At 39.5% G+C, this 19,579-nt stretch overlaps 1 protein-coding gene across 1 annotated transcript in view; it reads right to left on the reverse strand.

The window, feature by feature from the left end:
- SLCO5A1 (solute carrier organic anion transporter family member 5A1) overlaps positions 1-19,579 on the reverse strand; it is a gene marked incomplete at its 5' end in the record, with an annotated part of 73,493 nt that overhangs the window by 13,523 nt on the left and 40,391 nt on the right. Inside the window, 3 exons of the mRNA XM_021386404.1 lie at positions 1,494-1,653; positions 11,940-12,138; positions 16,456-16,620. Of these exons, the coding sequence (XP_021242079.1) occupies positions 1,494-1,653; positions 11,940-12,138; positions 16,456-16,620 (524 nt within the window). The remainder of the gene's footprint in view (positions 1-1,493; positions 1,654-11,939; positions 12,139-16,455; positions 16,621-19,579) is intronic.

The following is a 19,579-nucleotide window of genomic DNA, read 5'->3' on the forward strand; positions in this document are numbered from 1 at the left end:
AGTTTGTGCACTGAGACAGAGGTCTTATGCAACAGAAATGTGGGATTTTACATAAACCAGTTCTGAACTCTAGTTAAGCATCCTTTTGCCTAATTCCAATTTTTAAGTGGCTAATTTTGAAAGCACTATATGTTATAAGCTTAAATCCCGGAGTTATAGCTTAGCAACATTTTTTGTGCTATAGAGTGATATAAGCTTGTATTTGTTGTTTCTAAAAGTATCCTACATAACACATTATTTAATCAAGAAATGTATTTTCCTACTCGTTCTGTTCACCACTGTCTACCTTCAGGCCACGAAGGATCTTTTCTTAAACAATAGTAGGAAACAGCATGTTTCAAAATCTGTATTAAAGAGTACAAACTACTAAAGTACTCCCCTATTAAATGATTAGTGCCAGTTTGACATCAGGTAAAATGTAGCAAAGATTACACAATTGGGCCAAAGCAACTTTCTGCTACAAACAAGGAAGATACTCAAAATAAAAATAAAAAAATTAAAACATTAAAATTAAAGGGAAAAAAAAAAAACCACTGTTCTAAGTGGAATCTACATAGGAACCTGCATTTATGGGACATTATCTAGTCGAACTTGAGACAGGGAAGTGCTGGAGTGCTGGAACCACCACCCTCCTGTTCACAGGCTGGCTCACAACTGCAAATCAGCAGACTGATACATTATAAATAAGCTTTCTGGAAAGTACAATCAAGTCTGCAGAAAATCAATGTTTACATTACTTCCTGTCTTTCTTAATGATTCTTTTTTTTTAAAGAAGACAGTTCTGTAATAGAAAAATTCAAGAGTTTGCCCTCTGTATTAAATGAGCATATAAATATCACTCTTTTGCTGGTAAGGTCAAATTGTACCTTTTAATATTTTCCTGCGCCCAGTCCAGGAAACTGCAAGATTCCCATGGTATGGCTTCTTTACCAGCAGGATGCCCTTCCCCAGCCCAGTATAACTGGAAGACTGGGCTGTAACAGGCAATGCATATCCGAGAGAGAAAGTGGATTATAAACATCTTTTAGTTTCAGGTTAGTTGAGTTCAGAGATAATCATATAGCATGAAGGGGTCTAGAGAGGGTCATGATAATGGTGAAGCTGCTTTACAAGAGCAGAATAAATGGGCAGTCTTTCTTCAGCTACACAAACGAAAGACCTATCAATGCACTGGTGCAAGTGGCACAACCACTTACGTGAAACAAGGAGCCCAGCACAAACACCAGTGGCTTTAAACAGGTCATGATTAAACTTACACAGGAGTTTAAAACATTTCTCAGTTACCTGAAGAGTTAAGTTCTTCCTTCCATTCGAAGAGGAAAAAACAAAAAAATACTCAACTACTATTAAAAATAACATTGACAAACTTGTGAAAAGACTGCATGCTTCAAGGGGAGATGTTCGCCCTAGAAAGAGAGCACTCTTCAGTCTGCTCCACTCCTGAGGGGCCACTCATGGTTGTAGGTGGTTGGGTGAGTGGGTGAAGGACTTACCCCTGTACTATGGTTTCCACCATTGATGCAGCCAGCTAGGCAAGGATTAAAATATGTTATTCCATCTGATCCACAGACAGGCTCATACTCATGAATTTTACATCCACAGTTCACGTTACAGCTCCCAGTGAGATTCCTGTGGGCCATGGCAAGAGTGGGACTGAAGAAAGGAAAAAGAACATGCTAGTAGAGCAAGCACAGGTATCCTGCTGTTCAGAGGAGAAAACATCCTAATCATTAACACTGGAGCTGACACTTGATGATTATAGTAAGACTGCATTAACCCTAGGTCATATACAAAATTTGAACTACATAGATGAAAGCCTGAGGCATCTCTGCCAACAACTGAAAAAACAATATAAAAGTAATTCCTAAGTTTAAAACTTGTACGCTATTTGTGTGGGTAAGAGTTATATTTTATTCCCTTTATTTTTCCTTTTAAGAGTTAAGACATTTTATACATCCATTGTAAGCTACGGCAATTTGCTGTTGATTACTAGTGAAGGGCCCAGTGGAGAGATGTGAGCATTATGTGAACTAATAGCCATCTCTTCTCACATACCAACAACAGCTCCAGAAAGGTAATGCCTGTAGTACTGGTAAGTATACTTGAAAAATACAAGAATCTCTCTGATCTTCTACATCTGGAAGATCACCGTGCTATTACTAAACATTGTGAAAAGAACCACTACTCCGTCTCCCCGGACTTTTCCCCAAGATACTGCCCAAGCCCAACTTTCTAAGTCCTCTCACAAAGAGTTTGGCTGTAAGCTCAGAATCGTTGAGTTTCAGTGTGCAGCTCATACCCAGAATGGAGAGTTTGTGAAAAAATTATCCCACTGTGGCCTTCCTTTACCAGCACTACCACAGCAGCTCAATCCAGAAGTGGCAAAGACAGTATTAGCAGAGTTATATCCATAAGAGCAGACTCATCATCATCTGAAGATGTTAAAAAACACACAGGTCAAATGCTGCCCCTTGCTACTTGTAGAAAGAAATTGGCTCTTCTTATAACTGACAGTCAGATGGCACCAACAGAGGTTTTGATTCCGGTTCATGAAGTGGGATGGTGACCGACTCCTCCACCTGCTGCCTGGTCCGCCACGTCATTTCAGTCCTGCCCAAAACAACTCCCAAGTCACTCTCAACCTGCCAGCTTTGGGAACAACCACTGGGAGAGTGACCCAGCTGCTCTCTGTCCTGAAGCAATGACCAGGGTGGCAGGGGACTTTTAATGCTTCTGGGTATGGTGAGGGCTTGGAGTACAAAGCAAAGGAGGAGAAGGTCTTTCACAGTGATAGTGGTGAGGTTGTCCAGGGGTGTGGTGGATGCCCCATCCATGGAGACTTTCAAGGCCAGGCTGGACAGGAATCTGAGCAGCCTGATCTTGCTGTGGATGTCCCTGTTCATTGCAAGGGAGTTGGACTAGATGACCTTTAAAGATTTCTTCCTCTAAGGATTCTGTGATTCTATGAGGAAAAGTGTTAGCAGACACATCAACCTCAATGAAAGAGAATACTAGAACACCTATATAACTTTATATACAGATTCTGGTCATAGACTAACAAAGCTTTTTTTTTTTTTAAAAAAAAAAAAAAGAGTTAAAGAAAGATCAAAAGGATACTCATCCGTCTCTTCACAAATTAAGAACAGACTGGCACAACCAGCAAGGTGTCCAGTCTGCCTTACCTCGAACTTCCTCATTCACCAGGAATTAGGTAATGATCAAACTGTATTTTTCTGATGGAGTTTTTTAGTTCATAAATCCGATATATTTCTCCCATTAACACTAAACTTTTGCATCCACAACATCTAACAGCAAGAACTGTTCTACGGCCTACAGACTGCTACATGAGCCGTTGCTTGTTCTGAATCTGACTCTTTGAGCTTTGCCCCTACATCTGCTATTTTGCTTGTAAACTGAACATACGAAGGCTCCTGAAAAAATATAAACTTCAGGGGTTCTTTTGCCCAATGTAAAAATATTTACAAACTCTAGTGATATTTCGTAATTGCAACTAAATAAATCACATGTAACCTTAACTCTTGCATAATACCTGAGGGTATTCATTGGAAGGTATCTGAAGGTATAGGCACAAAATATTAAGTTTTATCCATGCTATATTATTGAACATGCTCGCTCAAAAAGAAAACAACTGATCAGCTTAGATATATAATACAGACACACCTTGAAATTTAAGCTATATTTTGCAGTCATGCAGCCAAAATATAACAGGCATTAACTTCTAAATAGGCTATGTTATATTTATAACTATTTTTATTACACTTACCATGCTTTCTGTCTTGTTTCAGGTTGCTAGATTAATTTAATAAGTGAAAAAGCAAGAGTCTGCAGAGTGGTTTATTGCTGACTCTATTTTCTGCATCGCATTTGGAATTTCATCTGGTTTTAAAATTCTGCCAGCAACATGAAAGCATTAAGCCAGTGGAAAAGTTACCTGAATGATCTTAGTCATATCAGTCTATTTCCAACTGGCAACCTTGGCTGAGGCTGGCAACTCTAGTTCCTATTTCCTAAATACCTTTCTACTTAACGAAATTAAGATTCTAGAATTCTGCACCCACGCTCCCTCTTCACTAAACAAATGAGAAACTAAATGAGAGAAACTATTCTAAACAAATGAGAACTAAAAAGAAGCTGATATTGAAGTTCTCAACTAAAGCTTCTCCTGTTACTGAGGAGAACCACAATTTTATTATGTTTTTGAGAGCTGCAATCTATAGTTTCCTGTGATGCTTAAATAGCACTTTCCTCTGCATTAGTGTAAGTCTTACACTCTGTCTTACTTGCACTCCTTACCAATAACCAATCACTTATTTGACTGCAGTAGTCCCTTAGAAAAAGTAACTGCACAAATTTCTGAGATTTATGAGTACAAAATTTGCTTAATCTGGGTTTTGGAAAGAATTTGGATATTCCAAGCGTGTCCCAATGTCATTCTTCAGTCACTGCACTAAGAGAACTTTCCTCTGCCTTCTACAGGTCACTTCTGTCAAAAATGACAGTTTGGCCCTTTTAAACACAAACTAGGTACTGAGCTCCATTAGGGCACGGGTATTAGCACGTGCTGTAAACAAAACTCTTGCCCTGGGAATTATATAGGTATGCACAACATCCACACCAGGCACTGCAGCGTAATACTGGATTAACTGTGCTGCCCTGTTTGCCCTGCTATTGGTATTGCTCAGTGATGCCACAGAGAAGCCACTGCTGTTTCAAGCTAGCTCAAGTGTCTTCTCTAAACAGATCAGTAGGTATCCAGAGGATGTTAGCACCTCCTCAGCCAGGCAGGAGCTGAACAGGAATCTGAACTGGTTTAGTGGCTGCTGTTTGCTCACCTTCGTAGTGTAATACTCAGCTATGACAGCTGTAAAGGCAAACAGCTACCATCAGACTTACTGTTTCCCAGAACCCCGTGGATGATAAGGGATGTTCTTCTGCTCCCATCTTCTACACCCGAATAGATCAGAGGCTTGGCTCAGGAACAACTCCACACGTAATGCTTGTTATCCATGTTATTTGTCACCTCACCTCCCATCATCAGTGATGCTAAGCGGTACGACAGCTGCTTACTGACTTCCACCTGACTCATTTCTAATGTATTTAAACACTATTTGCTTTTGCTGAATATGCTTGTCTTTCCAGCTGTGCACTTCTGCAGCTGATCTAATGTTGCTAAGTAGCTTTTAAATATTTATTGACTATCTACTGATTACACAAATCAGGTCTACAAATTTAGCTCTTGGAGCTACTTTGCACTTTGTGGTCTAGTTGGATGTTAACCAAAGCCTTTCTGAGCATTTTCTTCCTCGTGCCATAAACAAACAAGGTACAGTTTTAGAAACATGTTGCAGCTTGAGCAGGAAATTAAATATCCAGGGCTGATATTGGCTCTGTCGCCTTCTCAGCTATCAGCTGAAACCTGTCTCATTATATCACGGCGGATTTCAGAAAGCAATATGCAGCAACATGTCGTACACCACCAGGCAGATTCTTCCCGTAATCTCCCAACAGAACTTTTTGTCTGGTGGAGAACATCCAAATCACCAAAATATTTCTCAGGAACATACTGACTTCAGCAGTGATGTGACAGTATTTTTTCACAGAAACAAGAGAGGCAGCGTTTTTGGAGTTTAACAAGCTCCTTGGCAGCCTGCTGAGCTGGATGTCCCACATGCCTAAATATTTGGGGTAAGCAGGGCTTCCCAACCTGTGCAGGAAACCCTCATGATGGTGTCCTGGCTTCCAGCACACAGGCAGGACCAAGAGCATCCCAGGCTTCCAGGAAAGGCACAGCTCGGGTTCCCCTCTCCATCCTTTCCCACTCTGTGAAATGCATTCTTCTGACCTCTTATCCCTCCTCATTAAAGCCATCTCAGCAGTAGATGGGTTTTGGGCTTCTTTCCAGTGGCTCTGCTTACATAGCCAACTCGCTTGAGCTTTGTTGCTGAACATTACCATGACACACAGGTTAGGAAATCAGCTTAAAAATAAAGGCGAATGAAATCGGGCATGCAAGAAATTAGAAGCATGAACCTGGAAACTGAACTGAGAGCACTGTGAAAATTTAATCTTAGGGATTTCTTTATTTTGCCAGAAAGAAGCTTTAAGTTTACAGATACGCAAAGCAAATATGTTCGAGTTAATAACAAGCTACTGCAAGCTGCATCTCCCCAGCTTTCACCAGCTCTTGTACAAATAAATCACTGTATGGTTTATTTGGGGTATTTGTTTGCCTTTTTGTTGTTGTTTACAACAAATGCCTTGTACAAAAAGAGATTTTTTTTATCCTCTCAAGAATATGTAATAGAAAGAAATCAGCCATTATCTGTTTCCAAAAGTTCACCGTTAGACATTTTTAAGAGTCCATGTTTTTATTATTATCTTCAGTCTTCAGCCATTGTTCATTCCTCTTTTAATGATGGGAAACTAATGAAGGACTACAGATGCTGAGGACTGGAAATCTCTACTGACAAATATGCATGTAATCCCATTTCTATCATGTATCATCTACTATGTAGCAGCAGACATTATAACAGATTTCTGTGAATGCCTCTCCCACTAGTAGAAGCACATATTTTTACATCACTAAGCTGAACCAGTGTCTTCTGACACTAGGAGGCTGCCTACTTTCACCAAAGGAAAACAGAGCAGAAAGCACTGAATTGCTGCACAGCACATCACAAATTTACCTGCACTGGTCACAGAAAGCAGGTTCTTAAGTAAACTGAACCAGAGCTACTAAGTCCTGCTCATGAGCTGGCCCATGGAAAAAGCAGCTTACTTGCAGTGCAACTACTGCTATAGATACATGGGATGTATGAGAAACACCTGCCCCACTTGTGTCAGTGACACAGATGTTGTCAATCCGCAGTGCTGCTTCATCTGAGCTGCCAGAGGCATCTGTCACGGAGAGGCATCTGTGCATACACACAGAGAGACCAGCCCCAAAAGACAGCATTTCCTGAACTATTGTTTCAATTACAAGCAACGACTCTGCTTCTTTCATTTAACTGCAGGTTTGCTAAACGTGCTTACTAGGATAAAACTCAATTTTTGCATTTCTCAAGGAGACTGCTTTGTGTCTCCATGACTCAGTGCTGGTAAAGATAATAAAGAGAAGACCATTCTTAGATGTGACTGATGAAAAAAGGAACTCTTGTTCCTAACATTGTCTAAATTCCGTTCTCCTCTCCAACCATTGCTCTGTGGAAGGCTTGTGGCTTAGCAATAAAGCAAGAAAAGGGAAAGAATAAGGCAGAACATATTGCCTGGAATCTTTAGAGCTGTGACCTGTTATTTCAGATATCCAGACTTGGACTGAGACCTCACTATGCTGGCAGTCTATGCACAGATACTGAAAAAAAAGCAGACCCTCTTCCATGAGGGTACAATCTAAATGAAATGAAGATGAACAAAAACAATGCCTATCTTTTGGTAACATCTAAACAGAGAATTGCTTTGGACGTGCTTTTATTAATATTAATTACACTGCTGTAGTAACCCACACTACCATACACTCAGGAAATACAAACAAAAGGAGAAAATCCCTCACCACACAATTTCTCTAACCTTAACATTGAGCTATATGATAAAAAGGGTCAACTTGATGGCAATGTTTTTGATTTGGTATTGAAGCTTTAAGGCCTAGGACATTACGGATGGCAGAGATCTGCAGCTCCTTGTTGGCAAGCAGCTGGAATTGCAGCAATGAAGCAAATTTTGTGTAGCTGTCAAACAAGGGACCCTCTCACTGTGTTAGTTGGATTCCTTCTTTGTTACCATTGTTCTGATCCAATTAGTCACTGAATCTACATTAAGAGATTTGATAGGTCTGAAAGAGAGACAAGGGTAACAGAAACACAAACTGGGAGTACAAGAGGAAGAATTTCTCTTTTTTCATACATTAAGTGCCTCAGTAACTCAATTACATGCTTTAATTAAACTTTAATTATACCAAAACAACAGAAAGCAATCAGAAGGGGGCAGTTTTGATTCATTACATGCCAGAAACATGAGAGATGGAATTGAAATAATCCAGGAATCTGTCATTATGAGTAAGCTCCCTGGGAGCTTGTTTTAGTTACTTGATATCAGAAAACATGGAAAGGACAAGTCCACAAACCACCAAAGCAGCTGTTCTCTGCTATTTCCCATTTATTCAACACTGGTGAGACCACACCTGGAGTGCTGGGTGTAGGTCTGGGCTCCACAGCACAGGAGAGACCTGGATGTACTGGAGAGATTCCAGTGAACGACCATGAAGGTGATGAAGGGACTGGAGCACCTCTCCAGGGAGTAGAGACTGAGAGAGCTGGGACTGTTCACTCCAGAGAAGAGAAGACTCAGGGGGGATCACAACTGTGTATAAAAATACCCTAATGGAGGGTGCAAAGAGGATGGAGCCCGGGTGCTTTCAGTGGTGCCCAGTGCCAGGACAAGAGGCCATAGGCACAAACTGGAACACAGTAGGTTCCATCTGAACATGAGGAAGCACTTCTGTGCTGTGTAAGTAGAGACCATTTACTGATTTAGGACTTCCTATTCAGATGCTCATTATGATGCAAGAGAAGGGATTCCAGACAGCAGAGCTTGGCATAAGGCTCATTATATCAAATATCAAACATGCCTTCAGAGACAAGGCTGAGGAACTGAACAACAGATTCTGAAATGCTGAGATGTATAAAGCAGAGGTGTCCTTGACCTTCCTGATAACAGAACTGCTGATGACACACCAACAACGGAAAAACTGCTTGTGTCCAACATAAAAGAGCAGAGAATACTTGCAAATGTATTCTAATCTGTGTGCACCTCCAGGGTCCGTCAGCTGGTACAGTCAGAAAAATACTGAGTTATGAAACATTCTGAATTACGACATATCACTGCCTACATCTCCGAGTACTGATTTGCACATATTTCTATGTTAACTAAAACCCAGCTTGTCTATCTCTTCTGTACTGGCTTGTCTCAGTTCATCAAAGGAAAATAACTATTTTTTTAAATGTAAGACAAGAGGAAAGTAGAACTAAGCATACAGTCCAAAGAAGACTATATGATATGCCTATACTGTATGATATGTCTGTACTGCCCAATGCACCTGAGATGCCAGAGCATGTAGCACAGACATCAGACCTGGCACAGCCATGGTAAGGCAGAGCATCATGCAAGACAATTTATCCTGTATCAAACAGCTGTAGTGTTTCCCATGTCTCATCTAGGCATGCTGAACTGGCTTTGATGTCTGTACACTGAACAGCACTGGAACTAGAAAATAAAGTATGTGTTTTATTAAATCTCAAAATGAAAGCATGCTTTTTTGTTACATAAACAATTACATTCTTTGATGTTTGAGTAGAAGACTTCCTTACTAAGTAAATGATATGAAGTTATCAAATGACTGACCACAAGGAATAAGAGAATGTTTACCACATCACATTTACAAGGTGAATTTATAATTAGTACTGCTTCTTTATTACCATTTTTAACCCCTATTTACCCTGCACTAAAAAGCTCATGCAGGGCTGAGGCTTCTGACTCCTGAACCCTGCTTTATCACATGCTGGTCATTCTCAGTTTCTGATGACGTTAGTCTAAGCACACTAATTTTTATACTGATTTCAAAGACCTGATACACATCAATACTTTACAAAAATCTTCAATTACTGTGTCTCATCTTTTGTACCAGTAAGAAGAATTACACGGAAGTGGTCAAGAACTAATTTGACTGTACTTGCAGAACAGCTGTGGACAGACTTCCATTTCAATTCATGTATTTACTGTAAATATTATTTACCACAAAAATGAATTAGATACACTTACAATTCTAATTTGAGTGTTCACATAACAATAGTTTTACCTGATTTTGATTTAGAAATAGATTTAAATTAAATAACCTTTTCACAGGCAGAAAACTGCAGTCTTTTCATCAGTCAGACAGGGACATTCTCACATGCCACAGTTCAGTCAAGAGTTACCAAAAATTTCAGAGAATCACAGAATGGTTTGGCTTGGAAGAGAGCTTAAAGACCATCCAGTTACAACCCCTTCCTGCAGGTAGGGCTGCCATCCACCAGCTCAGGCTGCCCAGGGCCCCATCCAATCTGGCCTTGAACACCTCCAGGGATGGGGCACCCACAGCTTCTCTGGGCAGCTGTGCCAGTGCCTCACCACCCTCTGAGTGAAAAATCCCTCCTAATATCTAATCTAAATCTCCTCTCTCTTAGTTTAAAATCATTCTCCCTTGTTCTAACACTATCTTCCTGTGAAAAAAAGTTGGTCTCCCTCCTGTCTATAAGCTCCCTTTAAGTACTAGAATGCCATAATTAAGTCTTCCCAGAGCCTTCTCTTCTCCAGACTGAACAAGCCCAGCTCCCTCTGCCTTCCTTCACAGGAGAAGTGCTCCAGCTCTCCGATACTTTGCTTCCTCTGGACCTGGTCTATCAGCTCCGCATCTTTCTTGAGCTGGTGCCCCAGTCCTGGACTCAGTACTCCAGATGGGGCATCACAAGGGCGTAGTAGAGGGGGAACAATAAAATTTACATTTCTTTTCTTAATAATTTTCCTTTCTTCACCTACTCACACAGGCAGTCAATAAACATCACCAGAAGATGGACAATCAAGGTGTTCTAACTACCTTCCATTCCCATTTTCTCCTTCAGTCCACTGTACTCAGACCAGGATTCATCGCTCATGCTACTCCACTCCACAGTTAGCCCTCTGACATCAAACTTTCAGTCTAGGTATTAAGAAAACAAATGAGCATACAAGCTTTCCATCAGCTCGTGGCTTTCTGTTGCTCTTTGCCCTACGATTATGATTTGACAGCAACTTAGAAACACACAGCAACAGGCAATGCAAAATATCCTTTGTGTAAACTGTGCCTTCTCCCTCCCTTGCTTCCCATTCTTCTTCTTTGTTTTTCATTTGATTTGCTCACTGTCCCAGTTTAGTTCTTTTTTGCCCATCTGATATTCTCTTTTCCTGCTCTACATTTCTCCTAGTCTCTTCAAAACCTCAAAATGTTACAGGCAAAGCTGAGCTATGAAAGTAAGATATTCAAATGACTTTGATACCCAACAACTAGTCATATTTAACAGGCAGACATTGTCTCAGATGTAGAAGCAAAGTGAAAAACATTGCTTCAGATAGGTTTGCACTCTTCAAATGCATAGTTTGTTCCTGTTTTTAAGCTATATGAAGAAAGGAATTTTGGTGAAAAGTTAGTGTGCTTAATAAGAAAGAAAAAAAAGTTCATGATCAGGCCTCTGAGGAACTACTTTCCGGGGAAATAACCTCACAACTTTTACCACATTCTCTTGCTTCCAAATATCGCTAACTTTTTTCTTGATGTCACAGCCTAAATCCTTCACTCCCACTGTCTTCCTACATCCCTATCTTGTTTTTTCTTCCAGCCTTCTTTAAAGGTTATAATCTGGTCAGTGTCCCTGGCAAGCAGTGGAGGATGTTTGTACAACTTGTAAGGGGTTCAGAAGCAATGCACTCCACTAACATCAACGGCATATGCCCAAGTAAGACTGAAGATCTAAGATACTGTTATGATGATATTAAACAAATCTATTCAGAAATAAACATTACAATCCCTTTGGTATTTTCACAGCTTTCATGAACAGAAAGCATTTTGAAACACTAGCTAAATTCTGAGCAATCTAAACTGTATACTAGTGTTTTCCTTTGAAAATCACTGAAGAGCATTCTAACATGTTTTCCCATCCATCAGAAAGGTGAGTTATTGCATAGGCTTCATTACAAACCAGATGTAAAACAGAAGGGCCACGTAGTACATGCTGATACTATAATACCATATTCCTATTTGATACGTGGCTTCTTCAGTACATCAGCAATCAGCACTTTTTCCATGTTGTCACCAGGCTTATTGGAAAACTCAGTGATTCAAAGATACTTACCCAGTCGTATAAGGTATATTTATTCCCCCTAGATTAATGCTTTCACATCCAACAATGAAGAGAGTTGAAAAGCACAGCAAAGACACACCACTGCAGATCATGGCCAGCTTTGCAGACTCTCTTGCACCGAGTTTCAGTTTTTTGATAATGTAGCCACCTAGGACAATACCAACACCAGCACTTGGGACAATAATCACACCTGCCAGGAAGAAATTTGAGTAACGTTAACATAGGACCTACAGAAATAGAATATAACATAAATATTGGTTTCATTCCCTAACTAGATGACTACAAATGCCGCACTAAGATCTCCATTGTCTGATTCTCTGCTAGCTAGCAAACTGAGTCAGACTTTTCTGGAGTGTTGTCCAAGAATTAATAAAAGCTTCCTTATGATATTACCAGCAGCCAAAGCACTATAAGAGAACTATTGTATTTACTAGCAGAAACATTGCTTTGTATTTATTTCAGCATGCAGATAAGGGATACACATTGCTCCTAATTACTAAAAACATGAAGAAATCCAAATTTGGACACTCATCTTCCTCTTTCTATTCACATGATTAAGTACAGCAAAGCATAGGTGTTAAGCTAAGGCAGAACCTCTGATGCCTGCCCACCTGGCAGCACATGCATGCAGCTGGCTGAGAGTTCTGCGTTGTGGTAACTTGGCTCGAGTGGAACAGAGCCTTCCTACATCAGTAGCCCCATTCATTTCAGTGCAACCACTCAATGTATCAACTGATCAAACATGAATGAAGAAATTAAGATCCTAGAATTAAACACTGTAAGCTTAAGCCACAAAAGACATGTCCATTAAATTTCTGTCACTGTTGCTATATGGTGGTGGTCTGACAGTATGTCACAGGGCTGTCATTACTTCCCAGGGCCTGAGGTGTTGTTAAGTCAGAGAATTTCTTTCAAGCTTCTCCTCCTACTCCACAAGAGTAATAAGGTCTTTGCTAATAAAGATGTATACCATATAAATACAGAATTTGAATAACTTTTGGCAGCACTGTCTAAGGAGAAAGAGCTAAATATTATAATACAATTTCTTAAAGAATTTGTCTCGTTTCTAAAGAGACCTGTATGACTATTACTTCAAAATATTTTTAATAATATTGCAAAGCATTCTCATTCTCCACTAATTTGTCTAAACGTGAAGGAGACATTACATTTATCAAAATGTTGAGACTGTGAAAGCAAAAGTAAGAGGTAAAAATAGTTGCCACCTTAATTATACTTCCATCACCAATGGCATTATAAAGTAAAATGTCATTTCATGAGGAAGATTCTTAATAACAGCCCTTCATAGAATCAAAAACAGTCTTTCTCAAAAGAGCAGAATTTAAATTTATAAGTCCTCTGAGGAGAATTAAATTATTATTTTCACAAAGTTCAAAGCTGTAACCTCTCTTGAGTTTCAATGACTGAATATGAACAAGGGAAAGAAATGCCAGTCCTTTTTCTCGCTCTGAAAATCTTCTCTTTAAATGAAAATGGGAACTCAGCCATGTAAGCCTGCCATGCATGCCCTGTTGTAGGAAGTCTGTACCAGAGAAGCCCATGTACTCACGGAAGGTAAACTGGGATCACTTGTGATGCCTTCTAAAACACCCGTGTCAGATGAACCAAATTCCATGGACCAAATCTTTGGCTACACCAGTTACATGAATTAAGGCTCTGGCCCAAGGTATATAATTATTTTATTTTTCCTTCCACCTTACAGAGCTTTGAGTTCTTAACCTCTTTTGGATCTGAATTTATATTTTCTTTCTTATTCTCTTGAATGTATTGGAAAAACCTTTCATTGGAACCAAGACTGTGTGCATCTAGCGTCTTGTTTAAATTGAGCATGTAGGTATTTTGTGAGGAATTAAGTTAGGGTCTTCAATTATGAGTTATGCTGTGTTTCTGTTCGCAGCCATCCTCTGCCACACCATGAAGAAAAGAACACAAAAAAGAGGAGATAAGCATGAACAAACTGCCCACCTAGGCTGCCTCTCATTCAGGAGGGTGAAAAAGTAAGGGCAAACCTACGAAGAGTACATAGAAAGACAAATTCCTCCATGCAAACTGGCACGGGGGATGGAAAAACCTTTCTGTCTGGGAGAAACTTGAAGGGCACGAGCAGATTTAGCAGCAGACAGAAGTGCTCATTCCTCTCTGCGTGTCAGGAAGTCTGAGAAGTTCTTTTGCCCCAAGCTGAAATTCTTCATCCCTGCGCTCCTCTCCTTATCCGCAGGTAATATGTGAAATCAGAAGTGATATACTGTCAAAGGAACACTGCTATTACAGTGCACTTCCAGAAGAGCTTCCAGGGCAAAGCAAAGCATGTACATCTAATCAGGACAGGCATTCTTCATTTTCAAAGCCATTTAGAGGAATAAAGCTTAAGATCTGATATAAGCCTTTGCAGTGCGCTTTCCTTCATTTCATAATGACAGTTTGGCTTACAGGAACTGTGCATGCGCCAAAAAATCTCCTGGGTACAGTGCTCCAAGGCAGTATCAGCTTTCAGTCAGCAATTTTCAGGCTTTGTCCTTTTTGCTGTTGTCAGGATGCTGCAACACTTGAGGCTTTCCACAGTGGCAAAAGATGATCTTAACAGTTACTAATAGTCTGGTAACAAAAAACTGCAATATCTGCTAACAGTGCTATACTTCCAAAGCGAATAGCATAGAGACTTTCAAAGCAATTCTGTCTGAGATACGCCCTATATCTTTTCTAGAACTGAAGGTAGATCCAACCTATTTGTATCCACTTTAGCAGAAGTTACCAGAGCAGGGCTTTATAATACAGCAGCTCTTCCAATTACAAGTTATTTGAATTGTAACTCTTTTTCACAAATAAATCTTCTATCAAAGCACACAACATTTTAAAATGTATTTGCCTGATATCTCTCTGCAACCTAAAGTCAAAATTAACCCCAGTTCCAAATAAGACAAGATTTCAGCACAAGCTGCATTAGTTCAAGATGTAAAGTAGGGCACATGGAATTTTTGCTGCTGATCAATGCCATGTTTTTTTAAGAATATAAATAAATTAAAACTTAATTAAGGAACTGTTGCTTATACATTGGGATGCGAAATAGCCAATACACATTTTTTAGCATTCACATATAAGGGAATTCAGCAAGGTAATGTATAAATGAAGTGCAGATGCAGTAATATGAATAATTTGCAAGTTCTCCTTCTGCTAACCAGAGAATTTTGTAAACTGGTTATGTTATTTATTAAATTAACTAACAGAATTTAATGCAGAATCTCCAAGTTACCTTTTCCTGATTTTCCTAGAAAACAGCAAACTCCTGTAGGTCTGTCGCTACCCTAAACTTCAAGTAGAACCATGGTTCCATGAATCAAATTTCCTCCTTATGCACAGAACATAGGGATTTCGTGCCTTCATTCTAGCAAACTCTCAAACAGAAGTCAACTCCTGGTGCTTCTCTGATGCTTCTCCTCAACGCTCCAGAGAGATTCTTTGCATTTCTTCCACACACTGTAGGTGAAAATGATTCCCATCTGTCTTCGTGACTTGTCCCCCTTTCTCTTGCTGCCTTTCGTCTGCTCCTTGTACCTCACCCTCACTCCTACAACTCACTCTCCACCCCACTGCACCTTGTCAGGTGTATTATCTGGAAGCTAGAAGGAGCAGAGAATTAGCAACTAACAGCTATTCTATATGCGAAGCAGTAAGGAGAAGGCAAAAAGATGCTTAGAAAAGAAGAATGAGATGGAGACAAGTGTCTCTGATTATGCTAGCAGAGAAGGGTGATGATCTGCATGCCGCAGGCCCAATTCTGAACAAGAATTTGGCCCCTTCCTCTAAGGAAGCTGCAGCTGAAGGCCATCCCTCCCTGCTAAAGAACAGACACTGCCAAGCTGTGGGAATTGTTTGATTTAGCTGCGCATTGCAGCAGCAGAGGAAGTGGCACACCTGCAAGAGCAGTGCCTCAGCAACATCAGGGCCTGGGGAGCCCTCCTGAGTAGGCCGCACTGCTGGGTGCTCCCTGTTGGCAAGGACGTGGGGAGAAGGCCACTGGCACCTGGGGGGAAAGATGAGGAAGGGAAGGGCAGCACGGCTAAACAGATGGTCCCCACGGAGAAAAAACAGACTAGGATATTTTTAAGATCAAAGAGGAAGTGAAATTCACATCAAATAACAACACTTAAAAGATCTTTTGTGCCACACACATCACAGTAATGCTCCTGGGTTTTCTAGTTTGCTTTTGTTGCTTTTTTTTTCCCTCCTGCAGGCTATTAACATATAAGAAAAGGTCAGTGTCTACACATACACACAAAAAACACCCTTTAAACAATTGAAATTGGTTTACATTTTACTAAAAAAATATAGCAAACATCAAGGAACAGCCTGGATATCCAAACCAGCACACAAAGCTGGATCAAATCACCTGTTTTAAAAGCCATGTTTTCAGTTCATTCCTATATTGATTTATTTAATCAGCCAAAGAACAACAACCCTTGCAATGTTACACTCATTGGCAGTGCCTTACCAGTGTAGATGCTGGCATTGGAAGCTGGGATGCCAAACTGTGACTCGATGAACTTGGGAATGAAGGTAATAAAAGCTGTAACAATGGCACTCTCAGCTGTGTATGACAAACTCACAAAAAGGAATGTCATGTTGCTTAAGATCCTGACAGCTGCTCGTGGAAGCTCTATAAAATGACAAAAATGACAAATGAATGTTATAAATAATGAGTGAAAAACAAAAGCAAATTGGAACAAAACAAATTGATTTCCTTTGAGATGGACTGTAAATAATGGCTTGCTAGCATCTGGCTCCATTTGCTGAGTGGAAGGGAGAGTGCATATTTTGCATTGCACTCTTTGCTGTTTGTTCTTACACTATCTCACTGCATCGCCCAGGGCTGCAGTCCCATTTTTCACAAACAGAACTGAGGTCTGTTTCAACAACACTGTCTGAAGAAATGGGACCTATATAGTAACAATAAAGAGCAGAGAAAAACAGCAAGAAAATGTAGAAAATTCAGAATTATTCTGATGTCTTCTTCTGAAATTTTCTAGGAGATAACACATAACCTGATAACCCGCTGCTGAAACAATACTGAGTTTTGCACTCCACATGAGGAAAAAATATCCCATGCACCTCTGTAGCTCTCTGCTTAAACGACCACCATTGGAAAGCTGAGATAATATTACTATAATTTGAAAAGGAAAAAAAAAAGGATTTTAAATTTTTTTTTTACACAATTAAAAAATATTTGCAATGCATGCAGACAAAGCATACTGAAAAAATGATATCAATATCAATGCATCTCAACATACATTACATGTGTACAACTCTACAAATCGTACAGCTCTAATGTTCCCAGAAGGGATAAAATGATCAATTAAAAATGAGAGCACATCATTAGCTTAAATTTAAAAAGTGTTCAGAGCTGCTGTAATTATCCTCAAATCTAATATCAAAACCCCATGAAATTCAGAACCGTCATTAAAAGAAGCATTTAAATACTTTTAATTTAGTCCTATAGCAATATCAAGTTACCATCACAAAATGATGATAACTCTATTTAAGACTTATTTTTTTCAGATTACATGGCATAATTTTTAAATAGTTTTCATTTTTTTTCTCGTGGGGCTTCTACCAAGATCAGATGCCCTGTCCAAACACAACAGGTACATTCAGCCCAATAAGCTTTCAGTTTTTTCATTAACTTTACACTTCGCATGAGAACTGAACACTGCCTCAACCAGAACCCACTGAATTCAATGACAAGAGCAGCCATTAGAAATAAACAGCTGAATAAGTTCAGAACAGCAGAACTCCTGAGTGAGAATGTTACTGATGTTAAAAGTTGTCAAGTCAAAAATCTGTCTCACTTACTCCACTGACTTCAGCAGGTTATATGTATAAGAGCAAACAGAGTTTAGACTCCTGTCATGTCAAAACTTGTTAGATTGCAAATTAGCACCTCAGTTGTCTGATTGCATCCAGTCTTAGCTTATGCCAGTTGTCAAAAATTATACTGATTTCATTGTGCAAACAGGGTTTATCATTTTAATGTAGTCAAATGCTCTCTTGCTGCCTCTATGAAGAAAAATATTAAATGTTAAATACTAAATTTGGTGGAAGTCAGTAATGAATAAATCATATTAAGAAGCACTCATATATTTGAATCTTAACATTTTTAACCACTTACTGCTTTTTTTTATTATTGTAGCACTGTTTACAATAGTAGAACAGAAAAAAGAACAGGAAAACACAAGTATGTGGCAATATAATATCAATGTGAGTATATGAAAGCTGAGATACAGCTGTACATAAGCAGAAACTGCATGAGAGTACAAAATGAAACTTTATCAATATTTATTATCAAATAAGACACATTCAAAATACAGATGATCAAAACGGATCTCATTGTTCAAGAGAAAATGAAAGAGAACAACATCAAAGATGTTGAAAACCATTAGTCATCAAACCTCATCAGCTTTTGCTTTTTATTTTTGGGTTGGATTGTGTTGGGTTAGCCAGTGAGGGCACAGATGCAAAAAGAAACCAAAGAACAAGAGCCAAGATGCTTTTGCAAAAGCCTCTCATGGGGCGAGACGATGCAGTTTAAGAAAATGGCTGACACAGGATTGCTGCAGCAGCATTTCCCTAGGGACATGGTGTGGGACTGAGTGCCGCTCCCAAGAAATGGCAGCAAGTAGTTATATTTGTGCTGCTGCCACTGGGAGAAAGGAATCACGAAAAAGAGTGCCAGAATTGATTTTGCTGGAAACTGAACTACCGGGTGTTGTGAAACATGGGCAGCAGCACTCAGCTGTCATTGTGAGGAGATGACAGAAACAGTGTCAGAGAGACCACAAGCTGGTTGAGGCAGTTCATTACAGCACCAAGAGCCAGAGCTAACAAATGCAGGATACCAGCCGTAAACAAATACATCTTGATCTGCGAGTTCTTTTCCCTCCGAGGAAGAGAAATGAAGAATAAAAAGAGTAAAGATTTTGTTTAGAAGAAAAAATACATATATACATATCCTCTAAGACTCCAGGTTGGCCACTACCAGCTTTTCTGTGTGTCAGTGCCGGCTCAGCAAAAACACAATTTTCACTGTTTTCAGATGCAGCAAACAGATGGGACATCTCCATTATTGCTCTGATTCTGTCCTCTCTGCTAAAGTTGTAGCAAAGCAAAGCAAAAAATATATGCTATGATATACTATTGAAAACTTCTTACAAAATTGAAGGCACCTGTTCAGTAACAGTGAATGGCATTAGCTTCAGCCATGCTGTCATCTACTGTAATATCTGAACTTTCTTTGTGGCTATTAGGATTGTGTATGACATATATGTAGACAAAAAATTGTTATGAACAATCCAAAAATATTCAAGATGAAAATGGTCTTTCATGTTTCCACTATATAATAATAATGATGTAGTGTAAGTGCTGGTGGAAGAGTGATTTTGAGTAAGTCTGATAAAAGGCTTCATACAGCAGAGAGCTGTTCACTTGTGCTGAATAAATGCAGAAGAAAAGACGATAGCAACTTGCTATCGTCTTCTAAGGTTGGACATCACAGAGAGAAATGTCATTTCATTATAATGACAAACTCAGTGGTCTTTGCAGAAACTGAAAGTCTTTAGCTG

Source organism: Numida meleagris, chromosome 2 (genome assembly GCF_002078875.1).
Source record: "Numida meleagris isolate 19003 breed g44 Domestic line chromosome 2, NumMel1.0, whole genome shotgun sequence".
In the NCBI taxonomy this organism is placed as follows: Eukaryota; Metazoa; Chordata; class Aves; order Galliformes; family Numididae; genus Numida; species Numida meleagris.